Raw genomic sequence first — 25437 nt, 5'->3', positions numbered from 1 at the left:
GCAGACAGAGAGGCAGGCAGAGAGAGAGAGAGAGAAGCAGGCTCCCTGCCGAGCAAGGAGCCCGATGTGGGACTCGATCCCAGGACCCTGGGATCATGACCTGAGCCAAAGGCAGCGGCTTAACCAACTGAGCCACCCATGCGTCCCTTTGGATGAGTTTTGAAGAATTTTTTTCCTTCTGGGGGATTTTGATCATCATATTTATAGGTTTTATCTCTTCATATTTTCTATTGTGAGCATAGTAGAAATCAAGAGGAGAAGGGAAAATCTGCTTAAAATGCGAATGATGGAACTAAACAAATCTAGAAATTACCTTTGGGGGTCAAAAGGGTCAAAATCACTAGCAAAACTTGTCACTTTGCAAGATTCAGGAAACCTATGTTGATGGGTGCACCGAAATTCTCCATAAAGGCAAGGGCAGAGGTCACGGGGCCACTGGGCTGCGGATGGGCTGATTTTGTGGCATGAGGTCACCTGGCTCTTCACCGTGTGATACTGGGTCCAGCTGCTCCCTCGGTGGGACTCAGTTTCCTACTGCGTAGCAGCGTGGTAGGGGTCCGACTAAATCATCTCTGAGGATCTTGGCAGATCTCGGCTGAGTGGGCCACTCTGTTCTCAAAGAAGACATCTTTGACTTGCCCCGGTGACAGAGCTGAGAGGGACTTCGGGCAGGTGTTTGCAGGCCTCAGTTTCCAGCTCCTCATCAGCCCAGGACCTTGTAGACTGTTTGTGACCCCTGTGGTGCCCGGCCCTGGCCCTGCTTCTTGGCCAGCCTCTCTTCCTGTCAGCTTCTGGGCCCACACTTTTGCGGGTTGGTTGGACTCCTCAGGCTTTATCGATTCTGAGCCTGTGCCTTCCCTGACAGGGGCAGGAAGGGGGTTCCCTATGCTTTGGAGCTGTTTAGGGGAGGCATGAACTCAAAAGCCACTGGGAGCCCCACCTGCCCAGGGGGATGGCGTCTCCTCCCTCCAGGGCCCTCTCCCTGGGACGTTTTTGAGATGGTTTGGCTGTGAGGCCAAGGTACCCTGACTGTCCGAAGGCCACCAGGCCATCTCCTGGTGCAGCGCCACCCCACCCCTCCGAGCCCATAGTTACCTATGGGTTGACTGGAGCCCCCAACGCCCCCCCATCCCTGCTATCCGTGCCCCAGCTCCTCAGCTCTGCTTCAGCCTCCTGTGCTCAGCATCCTTTCCCAGATCCCGATGGCTTATGGGAATGCTGCTCAGGCACCTCAGAATCTTACACTGTCAGCCGGGAGCAAGTCTTTGAGTCCTCCTTCCCACTGTGCTTTCTCAAGTGTGGGGCGGGCCTACCTGCTTGGTGCCCGACTAAGGTAGGCTGATTTCCCTTCCGGTCTGGGCATAGACTGACCTGCAGGCTTCCAGAAAAGACGGCATGAGATTGCCTCCTCTGTCTGGAACCAGAGAACTCCTGCCTGACTTGCAGCCTCTGGGTGGTGACGTTTTCAGCCTCAGCCTGAATAGCAGAGCTGGTCTGGGGTGTGGGGAGAGGAGCTGGCCTGGGCCTGGGGAAGCTGGTAGGGAAAGGTGTTCCCCCAGAGCCGCTCTTCCTGATGTGGGCCTGTTTCTGCTCAGCGACCAACAGATGCATGGAAAGACGGCTTCTCTGAAGAGCCCTGTGTCCTGCTCAGAGAAACTAGCCAGGGTTCAGGCACCCTTGGACTCCAGGTGAGGCCCCTCCCAGTCAGATAGGCCTATGGATTGGGGGTGGGAAGCCCTCAGGAGGACCTTAAAGGGGCAAATAAAAAAGAGCGACATCTTGCCATTTGCAATGACCTGGTTGGAGCTAGTGAGTATTAAGCTAAGTGAAATTAAGTCCGAGAAAGACAGATACCGTATGACTTCACTCATAGGTTAAATTTAAGAAACAAGTCAAACAAGCAAACTGGAGAAAAGGAGAGAGGGATGAACCAAGAAACAGACTCTGAACTCCAGAGAACATGCGGATGGTCACCAGCGGGGAGGTGGATGGGGGGTTGGGTGACGCAGGTGGTGGGGATGAAGGAGGGCACTGGTGATGAGGGTGACGTATGGAAGTGTTGAATCACTATATTGTACGCCTGAAACGATATTGCACTGTATGTTAACTAGCTGGCATTTAAATAACGACTTAAATAAAAGAAGGGGGCAAAGGGGTTAAAGAAGGGGCAGAAAGGGGACCCTTACATCAGGTGTAAGGCTGGGCATAGTCTGCCCCTTGCCTCTTCCTCCCGGCCGGGGCCTGTCCCAGCACTGGGGACCCAGCAGAGTCTAGGCTTCTCAGGTTTCCAGCCTCCTCCCTGCCCACCTGTCCTCAGGCCAACCTGGCCGTTCCAGCACCACCCCCTCTCCCTCAGCCTTGGTAGGGTCAGGTGAGTCTGCTGAGCTCCAGGCTGCAGGGAGAAGGCTGCAAGGAGGGCCATCCTGCCGGGATCATGGCCCACGGCCAGGCCCCGGAGCCGTGAGTCTGACATCTCCACCTCACCCGCTCCCCAAACTGGTCCCCATCCCTGGTCTCCCACTCACCTAACCTCGGGTCTACTCCTCTGCCTATCCTTTGGCCAGAGAAGAGGGAGAGGGTTTTTGATACCCATGGGTGGGCAGCCACTAAGCATCTCTGGGAGCTGGAAGCAGGAGTGCCCTTCCCCAGGGCTGAGCTCCGCACTCCCTGTCGCCTGTCATCTTGCTGTGGCTCCCAGAGAAAGGCCTCAGTCTTCAGCCTCTCGCCCAAGCTTCTGGCCTGAAGCCAGGGCAGACCTGGCACCGCGGATGTATGGGCAGGACTCGAGGGTTCCCTGTCCCTGGAATGGAATGTCTCCTTTGCAGTCTGCACTGGCCAGAGGGCTTGAAGGGTGAAGAGATAAAGAAGTGTGGCCGAGAAGGGGTAAGTGTGTGGAGGCCGCCTCTTCACTGCCCACCGAGGGAGGGGTTCTGGGCTGCCGGAATCGGGGCTGTTGGCTCCTTGGCCGCCGCGGCCTGTCGCCAAGGGAAACCTGAGTGAGTGTCCCCTCCCGGGTGGCGGTGGTGCGTCACCCTCAGGTCATAGGCTGCCCAGCAGGACCTTCTGTTGCCATGTCGCCGAGAGACAAGCTGTGCTTGGAACTCAGCCTTTCAGCCCTGCTGGCTCTTTACTGACTGCTTTGTGCTAACTCCCCAGGGCCCCTGCCCATCCCCCACCCATGGCATTATTTCCTGGTAGCTGGTGCAGGGCCCCCTTGGTGGCTGATCTCCTCAGGACTTCTCAGCCCCAGCTTGTATGTTTGCAGACACTACTGAGTAAATACAACCAACAATACCACAAGCTGTTTAAGGACATCCCCTTGGAGGAGGTGGTTCTCAAAGGTGAGCTATCTCCTAGGTGTGGCTGGACAGGTGCCTAGAGGGCCTGAGGCCCAGGTCCTCTCCTCCAGAGCCTCCAAGGCACAATTGTGATATGGGAACTGGCTGCCCTTTGGATGTGGTTGGGCCCGCTTTCTTCAAAAGTCTGAGAAGAGTGGGCAGATCAGGGATATGAAATGGAATCTATGAAAGTTTTCTTGAGGCCATGTCAGGGCTTCCAAATTTTATTTCTGTTCTGCTCTTAGCAATGGCTGTTCTTTCCCGCTCAGACCTCTCAGTAAGCATGCGGGAGCATTTGCAGAACAATCTCCAGGTCTCCCACTCACCTAACCTCGGGTCTACTCCTCTGCCTATCCTTTGGCCCTCTCTCCAGGCAGGGCAAGGAGTTCTGCCTGAGGGAGCGACAATCCAGGCTTAAGGAACCCTTTGAAGCAGGAGTGGAGGAGGAGGAAAGCTCTAGTAGTTTGATGGGCTCGGGTGGGACAGTCAGGACTCTGGAGAAGGACTCCAGGTGCTGGTGGAATGGGTAGTTTGGGGCCTGGGGTCGGGAAGGGGGATTCTGAGGCAGGCAGTCCCTGACGCTGGGCTCTGGACTCCCGAGTGTGAGGACGCAGGCCCCGGGCCTTCGGGGTTGGTTTGCTCATGGCAATCTTCTTTCCTGCGACTTTCCAGTGTGTTCCTGCGCCCTCCAGAGAGATCTTCTTCTCCAGGGCCGGCTCTACATCTCCCCCAACTGGCTCTGCTTCCATGCCAGCCTCTTTGGCAAGGATATAAAGGTAGTAAAAATGGGCCTGTGAGGCCCCAGCTGGGAAGAGACAGGTCCCCTAACCAGTGGGCACCTGCTGAAGCCCCTCACTGTGAGGCCCCCCCACCTGGACGCCTTCCAATGCAGGGCCCCAGTCTAGACTCCACAGAGCCTAGAACAGTTCACAGCCAATTCATCTGGTCTATGGGTGCCCCTGCAATGCCTTCAGGATCAGAGCGGGATGTCACACTTTGGGGAGCCATAACTGTGGCCAGGTGGTAGGTCAGGGAACTCCATTACGGAGTATGGCGTTCACCAGCGCCACCATCCTTGGATTATCCATCCTGGATAATAGGGTGAGAGCCCCAAGCGGTGTGTGCTGCCAAGGCTGGTGCCGGGTGGCGGGACCACTGGAAGGGGAGCCTGCGTCAGAGAGTGGAAGGCTCACATGTTCTCCCACATAAGGCAAGGCTTCTCCATGGTGTCCATGCTTGGCTGGGGCTCTGTGCAGGAAGCAAAGGGACCATGTCCTTGGGGGTGAGTCCTGAGAGAAGCATGCCTCTCCTCTCTCAGGTGGTCATTCCCGTGGTGTCTGTCCAAATGATCAAAAAACACAAGATGGCGCGGCTTCTTCCTAATGGCCTGGCTATCACCACCAACACCAGCCAGAAGGTCAGTGAATCCCTGGGCCAGCCATCCCTGGTTAGTCTCCTGTCCCATCCCCAGGATCCTGACTCTGGCACTTTCTCCGGTCTGTTCTTACCCCACCCTTTTATGTTTTCTTTCTCTGTCCCAGTACGTCTTTGTGTCACTGCTTTCCCGGGACAGTGTATATGACATGCTGAGAAGGGTCTGCACACACCTCCAGGTATGGAGTTCTGGGGCAGGAGTTGGGCCAGGGAGGCTGCTCAGGCCTAGACTGAGGTCTGGGGACAAGGCTGTTAGGGGTGGTTGGCCCGTCTCTCCAGCACAGGCGCCAAGGACAGGGAGAGGCGAGTAACGGGCTCAGGCCTAGTGTATCTGAGCTTGTTGTTGGACTGGGTCTCTATGATTATGAGCATGTCTCTTGGAGGCCAGCGGCCGCTGTGTGTCCCCATGTGTACTCCCTCATTGTGCTCCTGCAGCGTGCGAACAGAAGCACGTGGCTGCTTCCTAGTAGGCCGGCAGCTCTCTTTGGCCTGTGGTGAGGAAGTGGGGAGGGGCAGCAGCATGGGAAAGTATGTTTCCTTAGATTTGCCCTCTGCTCCAGCATTAACTCGGGGACTTCTGCAAGCTCTGGGAGCTAGGTTTCGTCCAACCCAAGGTGGCTTATTTGGAGGTAAAGCTCTCTTGGAGAGTGCTAACACCTCCTCACTCCTGACCATGGCTATTCCTGATGGAAAAGTGACCCCAGCTCCCTTTCTTCCTTAGCCTTCCAGCAAGAAGAGCCTGAGTGTAAGAGAATTTCCAGAGGAACCTGAGTGCGAGTCCCTGGTGAGACCTGAGGTTGGAAGCAAAAGCTGCTGGCATGAGGGGGTCTATGGCTCTGAGGCTTCAGGGCCTCCTGGGCAGCGGCCCACAATGCAGAACTGGGGCTCCAGGCTCAAGAGCCAGTGGCCGTGCTATGCCAGGGGGTTCCCTAGACCTGACGCACTCCACGCCATGAGCAGCCACTAGGTTCTGGGCAGATCTGCTGACTACCTGAGCTGAAGAGATGCCCAGCTCCCAGAACACTGCGCATGGCAGAGCCCACAGCCGGACAGCACAGAGCCGGTGACCTATCCTCTTTTGTTTAGCAGGGACAGGAGGGCCTTCCAGGGGATAGAGAGGTCCTCAGGGAAGAACTCCAAAGGCTATCACTGGAGAACTCAGACTCATTTGAGATTTGCCGAGGTCCCAGCAATCCCAACTGAGGTCCCAGTTCTGGGTAGGCAGCGCTGAGTTTCTACAACAGTGATGGAGATGGAAATGACCCCAGGGTGTTTGAAGTCTTCTTCACTAACCATTAAGCATTTAGCCAAGCATATAGTATGCACAATACTATGATGGCGATAGAAGGTGCTGTTCCCATTTTTGTTGATGGGGACCCTAGGTACTCCTGCTAAGGTCAGTGATGTACTTAGGGTTTGAGTCCAGATTAGGAGGACTTATCCCATTTAAGATACATTGTGCCAAGCTTTCTTGGGCTCCACAGATCTGAGCACATACCTGGGTTAGCTCACGTCTTAGATCCCGCTGTCATTCTATACCAGCAGTCTTCAAAGACATTGTTCCCTGGAAGAATGGCTGGTCCCAGCAAGGGAACTGATAAGAGAGACAAGAGGTTGCTATGGCAATGGTTTCCCTCCTTCTGGGTACCTGCCTTCACGCTCACTAGGTATCCAAATTGGTAATATCTGGGGAAAAAATTTTTTTAAGATTTTATTTTTATTTATTTGACAGAGATCACAAGTAGGCAGAGAGGCAGGCAGAGGGGGGTGGGGAAGCAGGCTCGCCGCTGAGCAGAGAGCCCAATGTGGGGCTCGATCCCAGGACCCTGAGCCACCCAGGTGCCCCAATATCTGGAAAATTTTTGATAAACCTAGTGTGGGCCCCTTAGGACACGTGACATCCCAAGGGTCATAGAGAGTTTCATCTGCCTTCTCTGCAGGAAGTCCTCATCCCTGAGATGAAGTGGAGAAAAGTGTGCCCTGCCTCCAGGTCCCTATCCCTCCCAGACAACATCCCTTGTATCCCTCGGGCATCCATGGACTCCACGGACAGCTTCTTTCCCAGGAAGCCTCCTGGGTCTGGTGAGCTCAGCGTGCTTGTCTATGACAACTGCTTACACAGACCAGGCTTTCCCTGCCCCTACTACTGCAAAGAGGAAAAATCACAGCCAGCAAGGCTTCTGAGAGCTGTTTCTTACTTAATCCAAATCCATAAGGGAAAGCCAAGCCACAAGCCTGAACAGCTTCAGAGAGTGGGGGGAGGTGGGCTTGCTGGGCTGGGCTCCTGCCTCCTGCCCCACAAAGCTGCCTAATTGCTCTCCTATCACAGAGAATGACGTCTGTGAGGAGGAGAAGCTGGAGGAGGAGCCCAGGAGCGACCAGAAGCTGAGGCTCTGGGATTACCAGCTCCTCAAGGTCATCTTTGTGCTGTAGGTGACTGCATTGGGGATGGGGGTGGTTAAACTCACCTGGGTGGCTGGCTGTTTGGAGCAGGGGCCTCTGTGTGTGGGGAGGTCACCGTCTGCAGCAAGACTAAGTGTCTCCCGTCTTTATTCATGCACCCCTGTAATTTAGGGGTAAGGCTGTGCAGTACGGAGGGGCAGGATAAGAAGGTGTTGAAAAAAGGAAAACGTGCACAGGACTGGGGAGGGGGAAAACTAACAAAATTGGAGAGGGCCATCGGATAGACTAGGGGAGAGCCATAGCCTTCCTGCCACCCACCTTTAGAGCAGTTTCTGGAACCCCAGACTTGTCTGTAATTCTGCCTAAGGACCAGCAGAGGGGTGAGCACAGTGGGGCGTTTAGTGAACAGCCAGCTCCTGGTGTCCCCTCATCTTACCTCGTGACCTTCCTCTGCTTCTGCTGGCTGAGTTCCAATGGTCAGCCTCAGCATTTGCTGGGAGAGTGGGCCTACCACCTTAGGGGATAATCTTGGTAGCCTTGAAGAGGAGGCACAGGACCAAGGTGGCTGGTCAGAGGGAAGGTGGGCTCAGTTTAAGGACCCAGAATTCCTGCTGGGCTTTGAGGACACCTCCATGGGGATGAGTCTCAGGACCCCCACATGGCCCCTAGACACAAAGATGTCCAGGCCTGAACGTAGCTGAGAGGCAAAGAGTTCTTTAATTCTTCCAGTTGTGGGAAGTAGCTTTGTTCCCATTCCTGTTTTTGGTGAGTCTCTAAAAATGTCCTTTTTCCAGGTAAGATATCCTTATCTCTCTTTCTCCAGGATCTGCTTCTTGGTCATGTCCTCATCCTATCTGGCATTCCGCATCTCCCGGCTGGAACAGCAGTTATGCTCCCTGAATTGGGACGGCCCGGTCCCTGGGCACAGGTGATGTCCTGTCTCTTCCCAATGCCTCAGGGACTGAAGGTAAAGGACAGGAGCCAATACCTACGGCCAGGCTGCGTGTCGTCCTGGCTGGACTTGGCCTTGCCCTTGAGCTGGCTTGACAGCTCAATCTGCCAAGCAAGGTTGGACAGAGCATGCAGGGTACACAGATCCCACCCGGACCAGCTTGACCAGCTCTTGGTGGCGGGGCGGGGGGGTGGCGAGGGGAGGCAGAGAAAGGCTCTACTGACCTGTCTGTCTGCCTTGTAAGCCCCTTCTCTGATCTGGGAATCTCTCATGTGCAGGTAACGGCCACCCCGGCTTCTCCAAGAAGAACGCTCTGGGTGTTAAGGTTCCACCAGTGACTCCTATGGTTGATGCTGCTGTGCTGAGACTGAGTAGGAAGGAGAATACTCCAGATCCTTCCTCCTCCCCCAGCTCTTAGCCCTCCTGTTGACCAAGCTCCTACAATCTGGGGACTCAGACACAAAGCCAGATTCTTGGAACCGGCCGAGAAATTCTGTATACTAAGCTTCAGCAAGCACTTGGAAAAAGAAAATGAACTTGTTCCTCGGAAACAGTCTGGCACAGAGGCAAGAGCACTAGGAGACACCCAGGGGACAAAAGGCCAAATTTTGGTACCTGGAATGCAGCTGTGCCCGGTCATGCGGCTCACTGCAGGAGTGGGACAGAGGCCCAAACCCAAACCACCAGCGGGGCTCTGCTCTCTCCCAACATACCATGCTCTCGCTTCCGCCCCTGAGGCGAAGGGCAGCCTGGGAAAGTGAGGGGGAAGCTATGAAGGAGAAGAGGAGGGTGTGTAGTTAGGATTCCAGCCAGAGGGGAATATTCACGCCCTGTGCTGAGGCTCTGTTCTGGGCCCTCATGAGGAGGATTGGCTGAATCCGGAGGACAGTATTTGCAGCAGAGGATGGTGGCAGGGGCTGTGAAGGAGGGCAGAGGTCCAGCATTCTGGGTCCTTCGCTGCCACTTCCTAGTGAGACAGGTGGAACAGGCCTTGATCACTGTGGTCACAGACCTGGTACTTCGTCTTCCCTTGTGTGTTCCAACAGTCTGAGGTGTCCCAGGTGGGAAGTAGACGATGGGGAGTGACCCCCACTGGGTATGAGGGGAGGAGAAGGTCAGGGACTTTGATTTGAGCTTTGTACTCCCTGCCTGACTGCCTGAGGGGCCATGACCAACAGCAGCCTGTCGGGGAAGCGTGGCTGGGCACCTGGGCACGATGGTGTCGGGCTGTCACAGAGCTCCCTCATGTCACCTGTAATCAGTGAGTTGCAGGCTATGGGGGAAGGTCCTGCCCTCCCTGAATAGGTGGGGGTGTCCAAGGTGGGTCTGGTACAGTGCAGGGACCAGGTCAAGGGGTTCTCTCTGATACCTCTGGGGACAAGAGAGGTAGGGGATGGGAAGAGTGGACACAGTGGTAGCTTTGCCTTAGAGAGTCCTCCATCTCTGCCAAGGCCTCCTCTGTTCTAAACAGCTCTGCTGTGCCTCAGAACTCTGCCTTCTCTCCCTGGGACTCCAATATGCTAAAACAGTGCCTTTAGGGGTTCCAGAAGGGCCTTAATGAGGAGGTCAGAAGTATCAGGCAAAGTCGCTGGTGTTGGGGTGAGTGTGTCAGAAACAGCCACTGCTTTTCCTTCTTCAAACACCTGAGAGGTTAATCAGGGAGAAATTCCCAAGGGGAATTTAGTTATCGTGGAACTGTGACTATCTTGCTTACGATAAACCCAAATGAGGATGTGAGGGACGGTGTCTGTAGGGGACAGGTCCCTAAGTGCAGACTAGTGGTCTCTCTATCCTCCCGCCGCTGCGGGTTCTAGGATTAAGCTTAGAGCCTGCCTGGGGGGGTGGTTTGTAGCACAGCTGTAGGTGGCAGGTCAACTCACATTCCTTTCTCCCCACAGCACCACTCTGGAGAAAAACCCACCCTTTTATTGGAACGAGCCCCGTTTATCACTTTATATCATGTTTTCAGGGAAATAACCCTACTTGCCCCAGTGTCTCCCCGCCTTGGTCCTTGCCGGAGGGCGGGGAGAATCGGTCCATTCTCTGAGCCCTGCTAGCTTGAGCCCCAGGCTCACGAGAGGCCACCAGAGGTGCCACGTCGTGGGCAGCTGTGCGCGCATGCTGGTGAGTCTGGTCTCTGGCCACGCCCCAGGCTCAGAAAGGGCAAGAGCCATGCTGCAGGGTAGGCGGCTCTGGAGGTCCTCTTGGGTCCAGGGGTTTCAGTGGTAGGAGTGTGCCTGTCGCTCTGGAGGGCCCTCTGTCCGTTTCTCCCTTTTCTTCCTCAGCCTGGTCCTCTGGGGCCAGTGTCCTTTCTCCCATGCGCGTTTGTAAACTATACAGACCTGCTTGTGGAGGCTGACATTCCTCTGATTCCCCGAGAGATTGGTTCAACTATCCTTGGGTTGTTCCAGCATGGCATTAGCCATTGAAAATATTTTCAAATACAAACATTTGATTTTTCTAGTGTCCTGTGGTATGGAAAGTTCATTTTTATCTTTTGACGACACACGGAAGGTACTCATGCTGACATAACTTGGCACGAAGGAGACTGATGGAGCCCAAGTCAGCCCCAGCATCTCAGGTGCTCTGCAAATCTCACGAGGCTGTAGCCAAGCTGCCTCACGCTTCTGGTGTATTGGGAAGGGGAAGAGCGGCCACGGTAAACCTCTGTGGCCTTCTGCCTCTGCTGGGTGGACACCGAGAAGGCTTCCCTATTTCTCTTGGGCAGCTCCAAAGTGATGTCCCTATTCAAATGGTACTGTGTTTCTGACTCAGGAATTCAAGTCTGGAACCCTGAACCCCAAGCCAGAAAATCCCTGTGTCCTTTTGTATAAAATCCCTGTGTCCTTTGTATGACATCGAGCCTAGATTGGGGAGGTTAAGTTCCAATTTGGGCCACATTACCTTTCTTTTTCCCTAGGATGCCCCTTCTAGTAGTGATTCATTCATTCAGCAAATACTGAGCCTAGACCACAAGCCAGGTACTATGCCAGGCACTGGGGATAGAGCAGTGAGCATGTCAGGCTGTCTCTGTGTCCCCACAGCACTTTTGCTCCATGTAAACTAAGTTCTGAGTAAACATGTAAACAACAAGGGAAATGCAGAAATGGTGATATGAGAGTAAATGGGGAGTTGGCTGTAGGTGGATGGGCAGGAAAGGCTCTTTGAAGTGACACTGAGATTGGTGTTAAGGTATGAGGACCCAGCCATGGGTCCATTCTTTGGTTCCATTCATTGGCATTTCATGGCCAATGGATCAGTAACTGCAAAACCTAGGAGAGAATGCATTTGTCTCTTCTGCACAGAGAGACTCAGCAGGACTTGAGGAAACTGATCAGGTGGGAGAGTGATGTGGAAAGACGTTGGAGAGGTCAACACCAACAACAGACAAAACCAATTAAAAAGTGTGTAAGGAACCCAAAAGGACGTTTCTCTGAAGAAGAGACACAAATGGCCAACGGGCACATGAAAAGATGCTCAACACCACTAGTCCTTAGGGAATTCAGAACCACAGTCAGGCACCACTTCACACGCATTAGGACGGCTACTCTCCAGCAGAACACAAGTGTTGGTGAGGATGTGGGGAAAATGGAGCCCTTATGCACTGCAGGTAGGAAGGTAAAATGGCGCTGCCACTGTGCAAAACGGTACAGCAGGTTTTCAAAAAACTAAAGGCAATTGTCATATGGTCCAGTACTACCACTTCTGGCTGTCTTCTCAAAAGAGCTGAAAGCCGGGGTGCCTGGGTGGCTCAGTGGGTTAAGCCTCTGCCTTCGGCTCAGGTCATGATCCCAGGGTCCTGGGATCGAGCCCCGCATCAGGCTCTCTGCTCAGCAGGGAGCCTGCTTCCCTTCCTCTCTCTCTGCCTGCCTCTCTGCCTACTTGTGATCTCTTTCAAATGAATAAATAAAAAATCTTAAAAAAAAAAAAAGAGCTGAAAGCCAGGTTTTGAAGAGTTCTCTCTCTGCACACCCATGTTCAGAGCAGCATTCCTCAAATAGCCAAAAGGTGGAAGCAACCGAGGTCAGGTGTCTAGTAACCAAAAAACGGATAAACAAAGTGTGGTATATGCATACCATGGAATGTTATTCATCCTTAAAAAGGAGGAAAATTCTGACACATGCTGTAACATGGATGAACTTAAAGGACATTTTGCCAAGTGAAATGAGCCAGCCACAAAAAACCAAACACGGGGGCGCCTGGGTGGCTCAGTCAGCTGAGCCACTGACTCTTTGGTTTCAGCTCAGGTCATGATCTCATGGGATCGAGCCCCTCATTGGGCTTTGTCTTAGCAGGGAGTCTGCTTCTCCCTCTCTCTCTGTCCTCTTCCTGCTCTCTCTCTCAAATAACTAAATAAATCTTTAGGAGAAAAAAAAAAAGACAAACACAGTATGAGTCCACTTACATGAGGTCCCTAGAATGGTTGCATTCATAGAGACAGAAAGCAGAATGGTGGTTGCCAGAGGCTGGGGGAAGGGAAGTGAGAGTTATTGTTTAATGGGCATGGAGTTTCAGTTTTACAAGACAGTCTGGAGACAGTGATGATGGTTGCGGAACAATGGGAATATACTTGACACTATGGGACTATACACTTAAAAATGATGATGGTAAATTTTATGTGTATTTTAACACATACACACACACAAAGAGACAAAGAGGCTGGAGAGGTAGGCAGGAAAAGGGAGTTTGGATTTTATATAATTCCTTGGGTACTGCTGCTCAGATCTGAAAGTTTGGTCTGTAAGATCAGTGGTTGCTGAAACCAAATGCTTTCTTTTGCTAGAGGAAGTATACAGGTGAATGTAACATGCAGGAAAATATGGCGGATGATCTACAGACTATACCCCCTTTCCATTATTCTCAGGGACTGGCTTATAGCAGCAGCATCACAGAGAGGGCATATAATCTTTATAAATTTAAAGTTGAAATGAGCTAACTTCATAAGGAAGAAACTGCCTTAAATTTGAAGAAATTGGAGATATATAGATACAGATATACAGATATATAGATATATACGTTGCAGGAGCCTGGGTTTAACAACATGGGTGTAGCCAGACAAGGCAGAATCCTGAGAGGAGCAGGAGCTCTGCTGAAAAGGGCATTCAGAAATGAGGGGAGCTGTGGCAGAACCGTACCCCACAGGGGGCCCTGTGAGTAAAAGACTGCTGCCATCCCTGGCCCCCAGCCAGCCAGCCTTGGCCCTCCTACCTGGTGGCCATGGCATTGGGACGCCTGTTGAGCTGGGTGAGGTCATGAACCTAGGCTGCTCCTCTTGCTGGGCTGCAGAAGCAGGACTTCCTAGGGTAGAGAAGCTTTGCAGAGAAGGCTCTTGAGTTTGCCTTAGGCGGGGACTGAAGCCAGATCTCCAGGCTGGTCTCTTTGAGGGGGAAGAGATGCCATCTGGCCACTAGGTGGCAGCAAAGTCCAGCAGTAGCTCGAGCCGCAGAGAGGAACAGACTTCATTCCCCTTGGTCAAAGAAGGGCCCCTGCTGCCCACTTGTGGGGTGAAAACAAGCCAGGCCTAGTCCAAGTCCAGTGCATTGCCTATCCAGCAGCAGAAGGGAAATTCTGGCAAGCTCCCGTGGCCATTTCTCCATGGTTTCCTTCCGTTCTTTCCCTTTTCCTTTCCCTCTTCTTTCATGGTGGGGGGCGCGGTTGGTGGCAAGCAGAATGAAACACCATCCCGAGGGCTCTTCGGACCTGAAGGTCAGGCCACTAAGGAGGCAGAACTGGCAGGTGTGAAGAACCAGCATGTTTTGTTTATGTGTGGGGGTGGGTGCAGGAGGAGGAGGGTGGTGAGATCAGCTTTTCTTCCAACAAGAGCATAAAAATCCCAGTTTTCCCCTTGACCTGCCCTTGCTGTAGATAGCACCTTCTCTTACTCAGGGCACAGAATTACAGACACCCGGCTCCAGCGAAGTGTGATCTTAGGAGGCCACAACACTGCTTCCTCTCCTACCTTTATTCAGAGATGAGGGGCTAGACCCCAGAGGACAGAGGTTTAGAGGTTTAATGCTGCTTTGTCCACCGAAAGTGAGAGGGAGGGAGCTGTATAAGCCTCTGAAATGATAATCCAGAGAAACCCGAGTGCATTTCCCCGTGTGCCTGACCTCCACAGAGCCAAGGAGCACCTGGCGCCCAGCAGGCCCAGCTTGCCGGGCCGCCTTTGCGTTGGCAGGGCTCCTTGCCTTCCCGGAATGTGTTTCTTCTTGTTTGCCACTCAGTGCCTGGCCCAAAGCCAAACCTGGGCTGCTCGGAATACCAGGCCCCACTCCCTTCTCTCACAGGATCTGAGACAAGCCTCTCTTCCACTTGGGGAAGGGCCAGGACCTCTCTGCAGCCTCATCACGCTGGTGCCCACTTCTTTAGTGATATTGGAGCCTCCAGCTGCTGAGAGCAGAATCACTTAGGGAGGATGCGGCTGGGACCCCAGCAAAGCCGAGGGTGCCGTACTGACAACCCATCCTATCGGCAGCCTTCTAAATTGGGCCAGAGTGGGCAAAGTGTTACTCATAAGCTATTCATTAACTTGTTAAAGGCAGAAAGGTTGGCTTAGGCACCACTTGGAGAAAATGTGACACCCACTGCTCCTGGATTCGCTCTAGCATGAAGGCGTGTTAATTGGTGTAGAATTTCTGATGCAAGTTTTTCTCTGCTGTTAGTTCCAAAGACCAGGCTAGTCTGAGTGCATGCTCTCTCCAGTATGTAACTACTATTAAAAGATTTATTAAGCACATTCTGAGGGCTCCCGATTGTAATCTATAGATACTATGATACCATAATTTTCTGAGCACTTAACTAGGTACCAGGACCTGTACAAGGTGCTCTTTATACTCGTCTCATTTGACTCTCAATACAAAAATCTCTCAATACAACAATATAGTTTTCACACCTTATGCTGTGCAAACTGAGACTGAAAGGCCGGAAATACAATATGGCGCCCTTCAGCGAGTTCACTGAGGAAAGAAGATGGAGGGAAGAGCTATATGACAGTGTAAGACGTGTGAGCCCATGAGAAGTCCAGAAGGGAGTGCTACAAAAAGAGACCGACTCATTGGCAGAGTGACATGCAGCATGTGTGGGCTTCAAAGAATGAGTAAGGTTTGGATCAGAGAAGAGACGTGGGGAGGATCCTCGCAAGGTACATGCGTGAGGGAGGGATAACATCGGTAAAAGGATGACAGCGTGGAGGCTGGTGAAGATGAAAGCTTGTGAGGAGTAGAGCTCCTGCTGGGGAAGGAACACATAAGTGGGCAAGAGGGATTTAAATGCCAGGGCGAGAAGGAAAGATCTGAACTTTCAGGCGATGAGGAGCTAATGGAGCTACTGAAGCTTAGGAGGAAGGTTTAGATAAATTTGGTGGTTTAGGAATACTGGCTTGGCAGTGGAGTACAGAGCAGATTATAAGTCTGGCAGAATAGTCTAGATCATGGTTTCTCAACTTCAGCACTACTAATATTTTGGGCCGCCGAGTTCTTTGTTATAGGGTTATTCTGTGCCTTGTAGGATGCTTAGCCACCTCCTTGGCCTCTGCCCACCTCAAGCCAGTTAAAAGCCCCTGCCCCTTGGTGTGACAACCAAAGACATCTTCAGATGTTGCCAAATGTCCCCTGTGGGGCAAAACTGCCCCTGATTGGGAATCACTGGTTTAGATGGCAGATTAGGGCTCGGGCCTCAGAATACTGGTAGGTAGTTTCACAACCATTGTGTCAGTAGATGACAAAAATAAAAGTGGTTTCTTTGCCACAGGAAATTCATCATCAGCACCAAAGACCTTAATGGCCTGGAGAAAAGAGGTCCCAGAAGTAGATCATTTTGCATATTAGAAACCTCTAGAGGATACTCTAAAGCTACAGATAATGTGTTCTACACTCATTAGCCCGAAAGTGGCTGATACCAAGATTTTTCTCCCCACCTCCCGCCCCCAAATCCTATATTGCTCAACAGCCATTTTGCGTAAGGAATGCCCAATCTGTCTGCAGGCAGAGAAGCTACTCATCTGTATTTTCACTAAGTTTGCATTCACTTTTCCAAAATTTTGTTTTTGGCCATTAGTAAAGTTGATGGGTAGAGCATAGCCTGCCAATGAAGAGTTATGGTTTACTGAGATATATCTTTGTCTAAAGGAGAAATCAGTGAAGTACAGCCCACTGGTTGGCTGCTTATTTTTGTAAATAGTTTTACTGGAACACAGTCATGCCCATTTGTTTATATACAGTCTCTGGCCACCCTAGAGCTCCCAAGGTGGAGGTTGCGTAGTTACAACAGAGACCAAATGAACTATAAGCCGGTAATATTTACTAATATTTAAGAAAAAGTTTGCTGGTCCCTGGTCTAAAGGAAAAAGTGTGTGTTGTATGAAATTGTGAACTTAGATTCTCATTTTGTTGCGGGGGATGACAGATTTTCATTTGTATTTTCACTCAGATAATTATTATTGAGTGAGTTAAGCATTGAATGACTTAGGCATGATGCTGAATGCCTGGGATATATTAGTGAACAAGGTACAAAGAGATCTTTAGCTTCATGGAGTTTGTATATTGTAGTGGTGAGTGAAGGAAGATAAGACAATAAGCAACAAAGATAATAAACTTTAATAGTTAATTATAACAATAAATTACATAGTATGCTACAAGGTGATTAAGTGCTAAAGGAAAAAGTGCAAAGCAAGAGAATTGGGGTCGGAAATGCTGTTGAGATACTGCAATTAAAAGAGGACGATGGTCATGCACTGCTCGTGGGAATGAAGACTGGTACAGCCACTGCAGAAAATAGTATGGAGTTTCCTCAAACAATTAAAAGGAATTACCATATGATCCAGTAAATCCACTACTGGGTATTTACCCAAAGAATATGAAAACACTACTTTGAAAAGATGTATGTACCCCTACGTTTATAGCAGCACTATTTACAATAGCCAAGTTGTGGAAGCAGCCCAAGTGTCCATCCATAGATGAATAGGATAAAGAAGAGATGGTGTGTGTATTATATACATATATATACCACTATATATATGTGTATATATATATACATATACATATATATATATACCATTATATATAAGATTCATAAGATTCCATGTATTTGTGGGATATTACTCAGCCATAAAAAAGAATGAAATCTTACCATTTGCAACAACATAGAGAATCTAGAGGGTATGATACTAAGTGAAATCAGAGAAAGACAAACACCATATGGTATCACTCATACGTGGTATTTAAGAAACAAATGAACAAAGAGAAAAGGAGACACACCAAAAACAAAAACAGACTCTAAACTCTAGAGAACAGATGGTCACCAGAGGGGAAGTGGATAGGGGAATGTGTGAAATAGGTGTTGGGGTTAAGACTACACTTATCGTGATGAGCACTGAGTAGTGTACAGAATTGTTCAAACACAATTAGCATACCTGAAACATACAACACTGTACATTAACTATACTGGGATTAAAAAAATAAAAGAGGATGATGGTTAAGGGAAGATCTGACTGAAAAGTTGATATTTAAGCAAAGATGTAAAAGAAGTGAGAGAATACACTTTGTGGGGCATTTCAGGCAGAACAGCCAATGCAAGAGTTCTAAGGTGCCTGGCTTTGTTCAGTAACAGCCAGGACGCAGGTGGAGCTGAAGAGAGATAACAAGGGGGCAGGATGAGGAAGTGAGGTCAAAGAGGTAATGGTAGGGCAGGGCAGGGTGGCAGGGGACGGGGAGATCACAGAAGACCACTGGAAGAACGCTGGATTTTACTGTGAATGAAATGGGAAGCAGAGGAGTAATGAGCTTTACTATACGGCTTTTAAGAGGATCACCCTTGGCTGCTGGGGTGGGGAAAAGTGGAAGCAGGGGCATCAGTCTAAGATTTTTGTGGCAATCCAAGTGAGAGATGATGGTGCCTCTTACCAGAGTGGTAGAAGTAGAGATGGTGGGAACAGGCAGATTCTGGATATATTGTGAAGGTAAAAACAAGAGGCTTTCCTGTCAAACTAGAGATGGAGTATAACAGACAAACAGTCATAAAGGATGACTCTCTGTTTCAGGTTGAAAGGATGGATAGAGTTGCCATCAACTGAGATGGAGAAAGACATGAATGGTACAGTTTGAGGAAGGAATATGCTAAGTTTCAGATGAGCTTTAAACGTCCAGGTGGGGAATGTTAAGTGGGCAATATGCTGTATGGGTTTGGAGTTCCAAAGGGAAGTCTGGGAATTATAAATCTGGGAACTGTCGACATAGGTATGGTATCTAGAAGCACGAAACTGGTTGAGATATCACTAAGGGACTGAACCTGTCCACAGAGGAGAGGATGGAGGTCTGAGCCCTGTGGGACACTGTTAATGAAAGATATGAAAGATCAGGAAGCTAATTACCATATATCAAGGACTGACAAATGCTGCTAATAAATCATATATATATATATACACACTTATGTGTATATATATATATTTTGTTGTTGTTGTTGTTGTTGTTGTTGTTGTTCTGTCTCAACAAAAGTATTTTTTCACTTGACTGCAACTCCAAAGTTTCTGACCTGGCAACTCCAAATAATCTAATGTTTAAGGGTCATTCTCTCAATATAAAAATGGCCCCAGCCCCATTTCCACCTACTGTGGGAAGTCCTGAGACTTCAATTCCCAAGCGTTTCCAGGTTGATTCTCTGTCTCCTGGGTCAGACCATGATGCAGCCTGCTTGTCCTTTGGCTATTGCCCTCTTCTCCATGATGTGCCTGTCCTCTTCCTTCATTCCTTCAAATGACCCACCACCAAGATTGTTGGGTGTATCCAAATTGCACACAAGGTTTAGAGTTAATGGAAGGCTACAGCACAAAGCAGAAAACAACTTCAAAGTCAGTGTATACAGGACTGCTCACAGAAATGGAAAGCCACTCTCTACGATCTTGGGAAACTTCTCACTGGCCATCTCCAGCAGGCCCCTGCCTCCTGCTGTTTCTGGTGCGCATCCTGTCTCAGTTCTTCTCATCAATTCTTCCTCCGCTTCTTTCTTACTTTGGCCTCATTCTCTTTTTCTAGGGCATCCAATGAAAATTTGATTCATTTTATTGTTTGGAGTAACTGATCTTTCTTTGTATCCCCCTGACCCACTCAAGCCAAACCAGGGAGTTAACTTCTCAACCAAAAGGTCCATGTAGATATTTACCTCAACAAACAACAAGCTTTCTAGAAGTATATTATGCCATACTCCTGAAATCAGAGAGGTTATTCCTTTTGAGAAAATAAAACAGAGGTGTGCCTCAGTGGCTCAGGGGGTTAAGCCTCTGCCTTTGGCTCAGGTCCTGGGATCAAGCCCCACGTTGGGCTCTCTGCTCAGCCGGGAGCCTGCTTCCTCCTCTCTCTCTGCCTGCCTCTCTGCCTACTTGTGATCTCTGTCTGTCAAATGAATAAATAAAATCTTAAAAAAAAAAAAAGGAAAAGAAAACAGGAAAAACCACTATCACTAACAAACATTATGGTGGTTAAGAGTACAGTTCTGGAATCAGTACATCTACATTTAAACCTTACTAAGTACTTTAGTTTTCTTATTTCTAAAATGGAGATAGTATCTACTGTACAGTTTTATGGTGATTAGTAAATGGAAAAATCGTATCAAATCCTTTTAAGTCCCTTGCACATAGAAAGAGCTCAATAAAAGTTCTTATCGTTAAAACTTCATGAAATAAATTTTAACAAGTATAAAACCCAATGTTGGTAGGGCTACGTGGAATTAGATTTAGGTTTTGTATTATATATTGTATATAATACATACAATACATAGCATATATATATACTTAAAGATTTTATTTACTTATTTTAGAGAGAAAAAGAGCACAAGCAGGGGAAGAGCGGAGGGAGAGAATCTCAAGAGGGAGAAAATCACTCAGGGCTCAATCTCATGACAACCCTAAGATCAGGACCTGGGCCAAAACCAAGTTGGATGCTTTACTGAGCAACACATATGCTTCTATATTTTATATATATATATATATATATAACAATTACATAATATATAAATTATAATTATAATTTATATAAATTATAAATATAAAATAAATGTAAAAATGTATATTATAATATGTAATATATTACATAATATAATAAATAATAATAAAAATAATAAAAAATAAATAAAAATATAAAATATAAATGTAAAAACATATATTATATGTAATATATTACATAATATTATAATAATAAATATATATTTAAAATATATATTATATATATTTTAAATTATTTTTTATTAACATATAATGTATTATATATTTTTCATGGTACTATATGTTGATTTTTTGAGAACTCTCTGGCTATCTACATGAAGGGATAGAAACTGCTCATATGCTTTGATGTCCTAATTCCACTCTTATATTCCTCAAGGAGATAATCTGAAATGAAGAAGTTATTTATGAATAGTGTTTGTGGCACTGCTATTCATAGCAACATCAGAACTAACCAAAAAGCCTAGCAGTGGGGAAATGGCTAAGAAAATCATGACCTATTAACTTGAGGTAATCCTGTGTTGCCTTTAAATATAACAAATAGAAAATGATTTAGGGTGGAAATTTGTGAAAAAGCAGAATTAAAACTGCTTACACATAGGGCGCCTGGCTGGCTCAGCTGGTAGGGCATGCAACTTTTGTTCTTGGGGTCGTGAGTTTAAGCCTAATGTTGGATGTAGAGTTTATTAACGGGGAAAAAAAAAAAAAAGGAAAGAAGTGCTTACACAGGGATTACAGCTATGTAAAATGTGAAAATCTCAAGTCAGCAGATAAACTGAAGAGATGGCCACATTAGAGTTACATGTTTTGTGAGCTTCTTATTTTCTGTCAGGTTGCTTAAGTTCATCAACCTCCCTTCCCCCACGATAGCTTGCTCTTATGCAAGCATGAAATGTTATGCTGATAACATGGCATTTTTAAAAAAAGATTTTATTATTTATTTGACAGAGAGAGATCACAAGTAGGCAGAGAGGCAGACAGAGGGGGCGGGGGAAGCAGGTTTCCCACTGAGCAGAGAGCCCGATGCGATGCGATGCGGGGGCTGGATCCCAGGATTCTGGGATCATGACCTGAGCCAAAGGCAGAGGCTTTAACCCACTGAGCCACCCAGGCACCCTGATAACATAGCATTTTGATTCTTGCTACAATGTCATGGCGCGATGATGGGCTCTTTCTGATAAAATGCTTCTGTCTTTGCATCTTTTCATTCAACAAATAACAACCAGTGTCTGTGTGCCAGGCACTATATTAAGTAGCAGGGATTCAATGATGAACAAATCAGACCTGGTCCCTAGCCTCCAGGGCATTTACAGTTTAGTGGAAGATCGACTTAATACCAAAAATTATACATGATTTGGGCACACTGAAAGCAAATTAGTCTGGTGCATCAGGGAAGATTTCCCTGAAGAAGAGATGACATAGGCATTTCCCTGATGAAGAGCATGGGGGAACTAGAGGGGGAGAGATCATTAGGTGGGAAGGCTTTAAGGGAAGAAAAGAATGGGTTATGTTGGAGGAACTACAAGAAAGTCTGCAGAGTTGGAACACAGTAAACTAGGGCAAGGGTGGTCTAGCTTATAAAGATGCAGAAAAAGCAGGAAGGAGCCAGATTATGCTGAGCTTTAAGATCCTGGCAGGACATAAAATGGACTAAGGGATGGAGAGTATGTATGAATACTGGAAGACTACCCTAGAAGCTATTGGGGCAGTCCAGATGAGTCTGGATGTTTGGACTATGGTGGTGGCATTGATGACAGAAATACACAAATTTAAAGGATATTTAAGATGTGCAATAAACATGATTAGGATATTGATAGATATGGAATGTGTGAGAAAGAGACAAGTCAAGGATGATTCCTAGATTTCTGGCTAGAACTTGGTGGGCAGTGGTGTCATTTCTTGAGGTAGGGTATGCTGATAACGACGGTTTGATGATGGGGGAAGATGAGTTGAGCTTTAGGATTTGTTGGGTTTGAGTTGCTTATGAAATAGACAAGGAAAGTTGTCCAGTAAAAGGATATATACAGGTAGAATTTTAGAAGAGTTCAGGAGAGAAGTACAGGTCAGAAATGCCCTGCCCAAATTTATCACTGATCTGGGGCTTGGCTGGGAGAGCCTAGGAAGTATGTACAGAATGAGTAGAGGGCTTTTGGGACAAGACCTTGAGAATCTCTATCAAGTTGAGAAGAAACTTGGTAATAAGAAAGAGTGGTCAGAGAAGTACTATGAAAACTAGGTATGACATCAATTAAAGGAAGAATGATTTGAAAAGGAAGGTTTAACTTTGCTAGGAAGAGTAGTAAAATAAGAACCATAAGCGATCTTATTGAGCATTTTTTGTACAGTGGTGGGAATAGAATCTAGATTAAAGTGGGTTGAGAAGTGGGAGGGAGGTGAGAAATTGTGACACTTTAGATTTGGCTGTTAAAGAGGAGGAAGGCAAAAGGTCAGTATCTAGAGGAAGACATGAATGAGATCATGCTTCTATTTATTTTTAAAGATGGAGAGATTTAATACATCTGTACATTTAGATGCTGATGGAAAGGAGCCAGCAGAGAAAGTGGAGGATGATAATGATAATGATGGTGTGTGTGTATGTATGTGTGTGTGCTGTTCGCATAGGTTAAGGGATTAGCCTTTCGCTGTGATGGTCATTGCAATAGGAGTGAAAAATGCTCAGAAAAAGGCTATAGGGGGGCGCCTGGGTGGCTTAGTGGGTTAAAGCCCTTGCCTTCAGCTCAGGTCATGATCTCAGGATCCTGGGATCGAAGACCACATCGGTCTCTCTGCTCAGCGGGAAGCCTGCTTCCCTTCCTCTCTGTCTACCTGCCTCTCTGCCTGCTTGTGATCTCTCTCTGTCAAATAAATAAAATCTTAAAAAAAAATTTTTTTTTTAAAAGCCATAGGTACAGATAGGTTTGTAGATTTGGTGTCAGGAAAGCTGAAGGAGTTCACAACACTTCCTATTTTCTCTCTGAAGTCTCAGAGCGCAGGAGGAGGTAAGGGCTTAGCAGGTTTGAGGAATGAAGACTGAGGTAGTCGCACTGGAGAGCGGGTGTATGAGCCAGCTAGCCAAGAACAACCCACTGCAGAAAACCTTGATCCAGCTTGCTTCATGGGGAAAGGGCTTTCTTCCAAATACAGGATGCTTCATTTGGGGACACAGAGGGGAAAGAGCCGTGAAGTAATTTTTTTCTCGTCTTTCAACACAAACTTCAGGAGCTAAGATTAATTTTGTCCAGGTTACTGGTAACTCCTCCCTACTACTGATACCGAAGTTGGCTACCATTTCCTCTGACAATCCGACACGATCGTTTCTCCCTGCCTAAGAAAACTTCCTTTACAAGCATTTAGCACCTGATCCTTCCATAGAGGATTTTGTCTCGTTTTTCCCTGCTTTTGTACCTAGTGCTCCTTCTGTGCTTGATTTCATTTACATGAAATGAAATTCCTTTAAGTCCTCTCTTGTATGAGATTCCCCAGGCTACTGCTCTTGTTCAGCTTCCATCTTTCATATACAAGGAATCTGAAAGGAAGTACAATGTAGGGCTTTTAAAATACATTAGATCAGTAGATCAATGTCGGGAGCTGATCCGAAAATGACCTAATACATAAAACGAAGCCTGTTATTCTAGAGGTTCTGCTACCTAGTAGTTAATTGAGATGAGAATTTCTCACTATTGCTTTCTGTGGTATGCTGGCTGAATTTATGAAATTTATAAAGTGAGGTGAGATTATTGAAACTATTCCAGCAAGGAGTTCTGGCTACCATTTCTGGCAGAGGGAGAAAGGAATAAGTAGAGAGTGTGAGGAGGGAGATGGAGGCCCTGAGTGTGAGTCTTGGCTCTGTCACTCTCGATCATGTGACTGAACTTCTGAGTTGGTTTCTTATCTATGAAGAGAATAATGATAGCTGGCAACATATAATTACATGAGATTATATAAATATAATATGTAGTAACATATATAAAGTAACTTGCACATTATAAAGTGATACAAAGATTAGTGTTGCCATTTGCAATCCTTGAGTAGTTTTCTTTTGTACATAATATCACACCATTTTTTACAAAGCTATTTAGTTGCAATATAGAACTAAGCTTTCAGACTTGTTGCTAGATTTAAAATGGGTAATGAGACAGAATGAGAATAGGTTTTAGTGTATGCTTTACATATGATATTTAATCCTTATGGTACCTGCTTAAACAGACTACTACTTTGATTTTGCAGATGAGGCTACTCGATCTTAGACCTGCCTAGGGCTACACACTTACAACAGCTAGGGCCTGAATTTGATGAACATATTCATGCTCCTCCTCACAAGCACATGTAAATTTCTTTATTTTCCCCTTTTCTGTTTTAAGTGATGGAAGAAAAAAAACAACCACACGACTGAGAAATTCTACTTTGTCGTTTCAATGAAATCTATATTAAATAAAACATATGGTCAATAAGGAAATAGTAAAAATTATAGTAAAAAATAATAAGGTACGTATCAGAAATATAATCCACTTGTGATTTTTAAATTATTCGGATCCAATTAGGACTAGGGGATATAAACTTTAATAGCTATCTAGCCAAAGGGGAGAAATATTTATGATTTGAACAGTATTAAACAGAAAGCTCACAGTGTATCTAAAACTAATGTAACATTGTCAGTTATACTCATATTTACAAAAAATAAAGAGCAAGCCCCCTCGGACTTATTTTTATTTTTGACCACTATTGATAGCTGGGTTTACAAATGGCGACTTTTCCAGATTCCATGAGACACAGGTTGGATAAGTCTGAATATAGTATGGAGCAATACTTCAGGGTATTTGAAACCAGGGAGGTTCAGTATAGTAATTGCTCACTCCAATTCTAAAAAACCTGCTTGCCTTTTGAATATTCTGAAACTGAGTTTTGCAGACTGGATTCTTATGACTCTAAGAGAAAAAGAAACACAGTACCACAAAAGAGCTTTTTCCAATCTTGTATCACAAAGCATCAAAAGTATATGGTCTAGCAAGGGCATAACCTATGGCTATTAGAGTACCTAGGGACATACTATAAGTAAACTCTTAAAATCTTGTTATTTATAATGCTAACACTTACAAATGGCATACTCAAAAGTTTTATAGAAGACTAACCTGCGGCACAGTCCAACCATGTTATGTATTCAGAAAAGAGAACCTCAGATTTTATCTTTTCTTTTTTTTTTTTTTTTAAAGACTACTAGTTTAGTTCAAAAAAATAATTTATTTCTGGGATGACTTTTAGGGAGTCAGGAAAGATTGCTCATATGGATTGACTTGTAAGAGAAAGACAATCTGACATTTAAA

At 47.3% G+C, this 25437-nt stretch overlaps 2 protein-coding genes across 13 annotated transcripts in view; both read left to right on the top strand.

The window, feature by feature from the left end:
• GRAMD2A (GRAM domain containing 2A) overlaps nucleotides 1–10593 on the top strand; it is a 34800-nt gene extending 24207 nt beyond the window's left edge. For 3 of the 12 annotated variants that reach the window (XM_032864967.1, XM_032864971.1, XM_032864969.1), the window contains exons 2-13: nucleotides 1596–1688; nucleotides 2357–2371; nucleotides 2826–2883; nucleotides 3266–3341; nucleotides 4011–4114; nucleotides 4657–4755; nucleotides 4880–4951; nucleotides 5494–5568; nucleotides 6713–6854; nucleotides 7102–7201; nucleotides 7999–8103; nucleotides 8406–10593. In XM_032864967.1, the coding sequence (XP_032720858.1) occupies nucleotides 1596–1688; nucleotides 2357–2371; nucleotides 2826–2883; nucleotides 3266–3341; nucleotides 4011–4114; nucleotides 4657–4755; nucleotides 4880–4951; nucleotides 5494–5568; nucleotides 6713–6854; nucleotides 7102–7201; nucleotides 7999–8103; nucleotides 8406–8409 (943 nt within the window). In that variant the 3' untranslated portion in view covers nucleotides 8410–10593. The other 9 variants (XM_032864962.1, XM_032864963.1, XM_032864970.1 and 6 more) reach the window with 9 other exon arrangements.
• Nucleotides 10594–15247: 4654 nt separating this feature from the next.
• MYO9A (myosin IXA) overlaps nucleotides 15248–25437 on the top strand; it is a 305854-nt gene continuing 295664 nt past the window's right edge. The window contains exon 1 of the mRNA XM_032864954.1: nucleotides 15248–15268. The gene's annotated coding sequence lies outside the window, so the exon portion shown is untranslated. The remainder of the gene's footprint in view (nucleotides 15269–25437) is intronic.

Source organism: Lontra canadensis, unplaced genomic scaffold (genome assembly GCF_010015895.1).
Source record: "Lontra canadensis isolate GAN:19392208 unplaced genomic scaffold, GSC_riverotter_1.0 scaffold28, whole genome shotgun sequence".
Lineage (NCBI taxonomy): Eukaryota > Metazoa > Chordata > Mammalia > Carnivora > Mustelidae > Lontra > Lontra canadensis.
Note: the sequence above shows the minus strand (reverse complement) of the source record. Positions and strands in the feature narration are given on the sequence as shown.